The sequence below is a fragment of the Quercus lobata genome, chromosome 5, assembly GCF_001633185.2.
Source record: "Quercus lobata isolate SW786 chromosome 5, ValleyOak3.0 Primary Assembly, whole genome shotgun sequence".
In the NCBI taxonomy this organism is placed as follows: Eukaryota; Viridiplantae; Streptophyta; class Magnoliopsida; order Fagales; family Fagaceae; genus Quercus; species Quercus lobata.
The window spans coordinates 76,409,222-76,417,813 of NC_044908.1; the positions used below are offsets into that span (position 1 = coordinate 76,409,222).

The 8,592-nt window shown below is 35.3% G+C and overlaps 1 protein-coding gene across 1 annotated transcript; it reads left to right on the plus strand.

The window, feature by feature from the left end:
- Window positions 1-3,296: 3,296 nt before the first annotated feature.
- On the plus strand, window positions 3,297-6,836 carry LOC115988600 (cysteine-rich receptor-like protein kinase 10). Its single transcript, XM_031112163.1, has 7 exons — window positions 3,297-4,136; window positions 4,329-4,466; window positions 4,570-4,670; window positions 4,858-5,068; window positions 5,438-5,675; window positions 5,892-6,042; window positions 6,157-6,836. Exons 1-7 carry the CDS (start codon window positions 3,314-3,316, stop codon window positions 6,487-6,489), a joined length of 1,995 nt encoding a protein of 664 aa, XP_030968023.1. The 5' UTR covers window positions 3,297-3,313; the 3' UTR covers window positions 6,490-6,836.
- Window positions 6,837-8,592: the final 1,756 nt, after the last annotated feature.

Genomic DNA, 8,592 nt, shown 5'->3' on the forward strand with positions numbered 1-8,592 from the left:
GCAGCTTCGCCCCAAAAAGAAGCAGGAACTTTGGTAGAGAGAAGGAGAGCACGAACAGCGTCAAGCATATGACAAAATTTTTGTTCAGCTCTACCATTTTGCTGAGAGGTACTTGAGCAAGTTAGTTGATGAATAGTGCCATAGGAATGCAAAATAGCCTGGAAAGCATATTGAGTGTATTCAAGAGCATTAGCAGATCGAAAAATTTTGATTCATTTGGAAAATTGAGTTTCAACAATTTTTGTAAAATTAAAATATACTTGCAATAGTTAAGAACGATGTTTCATATGAAAAATCCATCCATAGTGGGAATAATCATCAACAAAGATAATAAAATATCAAAATTCACCAATACTAGAGACAGAGGAAGGCCTCTAGACATTAGAATAAATTAGGTCAAAGATAGCAATGGACATTGATTCACTAGTATTGAAAGGCAAAGCTGACTGTTTTCCTAATTAACACAAAACACAATCAAAATATTCTGGGGACACTGAACCTAACAAATCTCTAGAAGCCAAGTGTTGCACCCGGGAGAAAAATGCGTGACCAAGTTAGGCATGCCAAAGTGCAAGGGAAGGAATAGAAGAAACTGTAGTAGCTACAGCAGCAATAGAAACCGGAGCAAGAAGTGGAAGACGAAGGTTGTTCACAGGAAACATACATCCAACTTTGGGACCAGTCTAAAGCTCTTGTCATGTGCTTGGATCCAACACAATACACCCAGAATAATTAACGGTAATGCGATAACCCAACTCAACTAATTGTCCCATAGAAAATAAATTGTAAACAAAGTTCAAAACATTAAAGATCCCAGGAACCAAGAGGTTAGTGTTGAGATGGAATATATATTATAACCAAACATTGTGGAACTATTAGCTGTGCGAATATTAAGAGGGTGTGGTGCAGGTTCAAGTTAAGAATATAAGGACGAGTAAGGTGTCATATGATTGCAACAAGCAGAATTCATAAACCAAGAGGAAGGAGACATACCAGATAGAACTAAGAGATAAGAGGAATAAAATACATTACCAACCAGGTATTAGCAATGATGTTTTGAAGGTTGATTGTGGAAATGGTGATAGTGGATCTAGAAGACTTGGATTGTGCGGAGATGAGAGTCATTGGTTGGATACTCTCAGTGTTAGCAATAGTAATAACAGAAGTGGAAGCAGTTGATTTGTTGTGATGATAGCAAGTCTCAATATTATGGTCAGGATGTTTGCAAAAATTGCAAAAACGTTTGTTGGATCGTTGGCTACAATTGTTGCAATAAAAAGAAGACTTGTCCTTATTCTTCATTTAGAAGAAAAATATGCAAAAAATAGATTGCAAAAATGGAATATATGCGAAAAACTAGGTAGGGAGCACCTAGATTGCAAAACGTCAACTTTGAAAAGTCAACGGTCAAAGTCAAAGTCAATGGCATAGGTCAACGAGTCAACGACAATGACGTTAGCAAGATGATGTATGTAGCTGACTGGGTGATGACGTGGTGGATGACACAGCTAAGGTTGATGTGGCAGAGTGACGACACAGATGATGCCAGTAGGCAACAGGGCGGTGTGTGTAGTGTGCAAGGCACATAGATGATGTTATTGAAAATTCAGGCGGCGCATAAGCCGTCTGATGAGGTCGATTCTTTTCCGACAATGTAGATCAGAGAAAGACAATTTTGATGGCGGTGGTAGCGATGAGATCAAAGCAACACTGATGGCGCATGAGGCGCGTGGAAGAATTTGTTGAAACTTTGACCAGTGCGTGAATGGTTAGATGATGATGATTCTAGCGACGTTGTGTAGAGCGGTTGAAAATCTACACAATGATATGTCTTATGTCTTAATTGGAGGTCCGATGTGACAGATCCAACGGAGGCAATAGTCTTGGTGGCGAAGATCGAGCTTTTGGTAGTGGAGATTCAACCTTGAGTACCTCTAACAATGATGGAATAGTCAGGAGAGGGCACATAAAAGGTTTACTAACCGGAGAAGTTGAGGCAACAGAAAATACCAACAAAAACAAGACTGCGAAACATAAGAAAGTTAAAGCAATGACTCTAATACCATGATAGAAATATTGAATGAATGATATTATATTTCACAAGTAATAAAATATACAAGAGTGTCTTTATATAAGAAGCAGAGTGTATAGTACAAATATGTGTGTGATACAACTAAACAAGATGGACCTAAAGCCCACAATCTATTATACGTTAACAATATATATATATATATATATATATATTGAAAGGTCACTATTGAAGAGTTGTAGACATTCAAAATATTAAAACTGCCACTGGCCATTAGGCACACATTTTCACATAATTCTGAAGCCTTAAACCGTTTCGCTCGATTGGTCAAGGCCAAACTAAGGTTTATCTTTCTTAGTTTATTTCCACGGTCAAGGTTCAGTTTAGGAAAGCGTCGATATTTTCATCTTTCATATAGCATTCTTCTTAATAATTCTTATAGACGTTGGTTTTGTCTTTGGTATTAAAGCAAAGGGAAATAGATTTTAAGATATATTATAAAGTTGGTTTCTATCTTTTATACTAAATTTCAATTTGGTTCCTAACTTTTTTTTTTTTTTTTTTTTTTCAATAGAATCAAGTTAGTCTTTAACCTTTTTAATATCATGTCAATTTAGTTTCTACTGTAATATCTTGGATAAAAAAAACTGATATGTTAAACGGAATAATAAAAAATAACTTTCCATGCCACATTAGTTAGATGACAATTTAGTCCCTGCCAAATTTGTCCTACTTAATTCTCTTGTAAGACATTGAAACCATCACTATTTTTTATTTCTCTTCAATTTCTTGGCTTATTAATGGCTCCAAATTTTGGATTTTTGTTATGAACTCAAATTTTAGTTACTTAAAAGAGTAGAAAAATATGTTCAAATTTATAAAGGAAAGTGGACTTATATTATATTTCGTACTCTTAACACTTTTAGATTGACAAAATATTACAATTTAACATTTATATTAGCTTTTGTTTGAGAGTTACATTAGTTTACTGTTTTTATTTATTTTGTTATTACTATTGACTAATATTTTTCAAATTAGCTTAATTTTAATCATGCTCTCTTATACTAAAATCTTGGCTCCTCCACTTGCTTGAAAGCATTGATTCCACTCAGAAGTCGTTCAAACCTTCAAACACGACTTGGAATAATTTGAGTTGCTTGACTTGCTTTATTGACGAGAGTCATTGAACTTCGTAAATGTTTATATCTGACTATTTTCTAATGTTGACTTGCTCTATATCCAAGCAATTCTTGCTGGATCCAAAAAGCTTAGGTTGGTTTGATCATGATAATGGGCGAGCCTTCCATCAACTTCTGGATGACCCTTTTGGTCCTCTCCTTGCTGATCGTCAGCTTCCATAGCCGATCAAGAATCGAAGCTGTTCCAACTTACAGCGACCATTCTTGCCCGAACACATCCACTTTCACCATCAACACCCCCTACCAATCCAACCTCAATCACCTCTTAGCTTACCTCTCCTCCAACGCCACCCGCGACATTGAATTCTACAACGCTACTGCCTCCGCCACCACCACGGGCTCTGTCGATGATACTGTCTACGGCCTCTACCTATGCCGCGGCGACATGTCACCTGATGTCTGCCGAGCCTGTGTCGCCGGCGCAACCAAAGACTTAATAGTTCGCTGTCCAGTGGAGAAAGTTGCGGTGGGTTGGTACGAGGAGTGCATGTTGAGATACTCAAACCGCTATATCTTTTCCAGCATGGCTTCTGACCCATCTGATTACAATTGGGGCCTATTGAATGTGTCGGAGCCAGACCGGTTTGACCAGCTAGTGCAGGCAACAATGAACGACTTGGCAACCAAGCTTTCAAACGTTAACACTGGAGCCAAGAAGTTTGGGACAAAAGAAGCGACTTTCACAGCGTTTGAAACGTTGTACACACTTGCCCAGTGCACTCCGGACCTGTCCGGTGCCGATTGCTATAGATGTCTTAAAATAGCCATAGCTAGTTTGCCGAGCTGTTGTAGTGGAAAGCAATTGGGCTTAGTTCAAAGTCCTAGTTGTAATGTTAAGTATGCAGTGTCCCCGTTTTATCAGATCCCAAATGAACAGCTTGATCCTGAATCACCAATAACACCTAAAGGTAATTTCTATGATATTATTAGATACTACAAATTTAAATGAACAATCATGGACTTTTTAATAGTCGATCGGTTTCACTCCTTTACGGCACTATTCAATCAAACATTATTGTCATCATTGTCTACAAAGGACCTCTAATTATTAATCATTTTATCATTTAGCTTAGCAATGATACATAATATTGTTTATGCAGGAAAAGGTCAAATCTCATTGCAGACAATTGTCGTTGTTGTTGCTTCGATTTCTGTTTCTGCGATGCTATTTGTTACGGGCTACTGCTACCTTAGAAGGAAGCAGAAAAAAAAATACAATGTTAATCAGGAAGAAAATGGTAAACAAGGAATGATTTGATTGCATTCATTTTCATATTTTCTAATGTTTACACTTGTGGTTACGTAATTAACTGTTTTGTCTTGCTAATGATATTACTACAGTAGAGTCCTTGCAATTTGATTTTGCTACTATTGAAGCAGCCACCGACAAATTCTCTGATGATAACAGGTTAGGTGAAGGCGGATTTGGTGTGGTTTACAAGGTATTGGATTAGTTTACCATTTTTTTTTTTTTTTTTTTTTTTTTTTTGTTTGAGGATTAATTCTACTCATCAACTATAGATAATCTAATGCATGCAATTCCAACAATGCTGAAGCAATTTTTGATGTTGAGATTACATAAATTGTTAGGGGTAAATTGTTCTAAGATTGGTTGAAGTATATTCTCAGGGCATACTTTCTAATGGACAAGAAATAGCTGTGAAGAGGCTATCACAAAGCTCTAGACAAGGATCAAAGGAATTCAAAAACGAAGTTGTAATGGTAGCTAAGCTTCAACACAGAAATCTTGTAAGGTTATTGGGGTTTTGCTTGGAAAAAGAAGAAAAAATACTTGTTTACGAATTTGTACCCAACAAAAGCCTTGACTACTTTCTATGTGGTATGTCACTTACAAACTTATGTCTAGTTTTCTAGTGTGCCGTAGAATATGAGAGGATTAAGGTTTTTCTTCAAGGAGGATAAAATCCATTTAAGAAGGGTTCAGTTTGCAGTCTTCTTAACTATTAATAAATTCATTATTGTTGTGCAACTTACAAGAGATGAATAGATCAAATTGTCTGTGTGTAAGTCTAGCATTTTCTTTTTGTCTCTGTCCAAGTCTATAGCATTTTTTTTCTTCTGTGTAAGCCTTGACTACTTTCAGACTTGAAGTTCTCTCTCTCTCTCTCTCTCTCTCTCTCTCTCTCTCTCTCTCTCTCTCTCTCTCTCTCTCTATATATATATATATATATATTTGATGAATGTGTAGATCCTAAAAGACGAGAACAATTGGGTTGGTCAACACGTTACAAGATTATTAAAGGCATTGCTCGAGGAATCCTTTATCTTCATGAAGATTCTCGACTTAAAGTTATACATCGTGACCTTAAGGCCAGCAACATTTTGTTAGATCAAGACATGAATCCAAAAATTTCAGATTTTGGCATGGCAAAGATTTTTGGAGTTAATCAAACTCAAGGAAACACCAACAGGATTGTTGGCACATTGTAAGTTGTAAATGTCTACAAAAAATCTGAACCACTCTAATATTCTACGAATTCTTTTCTACAATTTAGAGATGTGTTGCACTCTAACCTTAACAGTAGCATTAATCTATGCATGAGTAATGTTGTCAGTTATACTGAGTATTTCATTGTTTAGTTAAATCCATATGCATATCTTGTTACTAACATTTTCCATATCAATGGTGTTGGTTTTTATAGTGGCTACATGTCTCCAGAATATGCTATGTTTGGGCAATTTTCTCTGAAATCCGATGTGTACAGTTTAGGGGTCCTAATTCTAGAGATTATAAGCGGCCAGAAGAACAGTTCTTTTTGTCAAGAAAATAGTACTGAAGACCTTTTAAGCTATGTGAGTATAAACCGAATATTCAGATTTCGTCTTCCTATATGAATGCCAACATCATCACAACCGTGTGGTGGCAAAAAGAGTGACATTACAAAATTACATGACCAATTGATGCAGGCTTGGAAACATTGGAGGGATGAAACACCCTTGGAATTGTTGGATCCAACTTTGGGAGACTCTTACGCGAGAGATGAAGTCATCAGAAGTCTCCATATTGGATTACATTGTGTACAAGACAATCCAGCTGACAGGCCTACTATGGCTACAGTAGTTCTTACGCTAAACAGTGACTTTGTAACTCTGCCGCTACCTCAACGTCCAGCATATTTTTTTCGTAGCCGAACAGAGGACAACAAGCGTTCAAACGAGCTGGAGTCAAATCAATCTACAAGCAAATCGATCTCATATTCTGCCAATGAAGCATCAATTACTGAATTATACCCTCGCTAGCGTGAGTATAGTAAGGGTCTCTCTAGAATTAGTATTTGTTTGTAAGTCATTGAATTTGAACAGTGAGTTGCATATGACCATTGCTTAAAGATTTGAGACTTCATGAACCGAAGAAAGCTTGCAAACCAATAAGTATAATTAACCAAGACCCAAGACAAAATGGTTAGAAGACCAAGCTGTACTTCAATTTGTAATTGCTGAATACATGCCTCAAGGCATTACCATTATGACTTTCGTGATTTGATATAGAATCACACTTCTAAGGGCTTGCCATGTTTATCGGTTCATTTGGCACCAACAAAATTGGATTTTGTTTTGGTTGTTGCTGTTGCTAAAAGTTAGAATTTCGATTGTACCTAGAAAAATAAGGTTCAAAAAGTTGTATATTTTTTTTGAGAAAAACAAAAAGTTGTATATAAGCAAATAAGCTCCACCTTTTTTTTCCCTTGATACATAGATGTTTGTAGTGGGTAAAAATCAACTCAAAAAAATAAATTTATAAGTCCTAGTGATAGAAACGACACCTCATATGCTAGTTCTTATTATGACATGTTTGGACTGGTTAATTATGTATGAACGTTTGCATGACATGATTTTTATGGCCATTATTTCCTAGAAGAGTGAATTTGATTAGGCCAATTGGGTGACCAACCCTTTCTCATTTTGTAACGTATCATTTGAATTGCTATTTGATAAACAATAATTCACAATCGGCGTGTTCGCCTGGGTCCAAGGTCACAGTTTCTCACAATAATTAATGCCAGAACAATTAAAAAAAGTATAACAATTTTGTATTTATTTGCAAGAAAAATTTAAAAAGAAAAGAAAATTAAACAACAAAAGTCAGTTAATTTATTATATACTCTTTGCACATTATTGCATGCTTAATATCTTGAGCTACACCTTTTTTTTTTCTTTTTTCTTTTTTTAACCTTTAAACAGTACCCTACATCAAAAAGAGCCGTACTAGTATACATCAAGATCACCTATATTATACATAATAAAAAAAAAAAAAACTTACCTCATCCACTAAGGAAATAAAATAGCCAAAATAATGGCTAAAGAAACTATCAAACAAATCGGACTAGAGTATACTTTTAGGCTTATAATTTGGAGTTATTTTGATTGTTAGCTCTTTACGTTGTAAAATTTTTATCTTAACCTTTCATGTTTGCTTTTGTTTTCATGCTGTGTCATCGATTCATTGTTTTTAGTAATTTCGTAACAACTGGCATTATATATATAAGTGACGTATTTTAAAATATCGCACTTATATGATACTTAACGGTCAAATTACTAATAAAAATGGATGGCAAGGTGAAAATGAAAACAAAAACAAGGCCAAACTGAAAATTTTGATATTAATGTGAAGAGCCAAAATGAAAACAACCCTAAACTTTAAGAACTAAAGGTGTACTATAGTAAAAAAATCTCATACATGGCTGCCACAATTCAACGAAAACAAATCGGTGAATATGTAACTTTGAGTGGTTCAAGACTGAAAATTTTGACGATGATGATGTGGCAGATTAGAGATGTGTGTGGTGTGAGGCTGGGGAACCTTGAGATTGAGCGATGGCCGATGATTAGGGGCCGAAGCTGGATATGGTTGAGATGGTTGATGTTTGAATTAATCTAGCTAGTTGCGTATGAAATTTCCTCAGTGGGCAAGACTTGCTCTAAAACAGTTTAATTGGTTCAGATTATACCACTAGCTTCTAGTTATTTCTGGTATTTTATGAATTTTTCATTTTTTTTTTTCATATGACTGGATCAGTATTGATGCTTGTTTATAGTTGAACTGATCAATTCGATCCGGTATTTAAAACATAGAATAAACGTAGTATTGTTAAAATAAATGTCCAGAAAATGATCAAGGTAATAAATCATAAATGATGTTTGGTAATGTGACAAAAAAATATAGAGTAAAACGTCATTATATTTATTTTTCTGTTATTTATTTTTTATTTATAATTTGATAATACAGTGGAGAAAGGAGATAAAAAAGAAAAAGAAAAAGGAAAGCAGCTGTGTACAATGGTTATGACAAATTCTTATTATATTTCAGCCAACGAATGGTGGATACACCAATCCACACGAAAA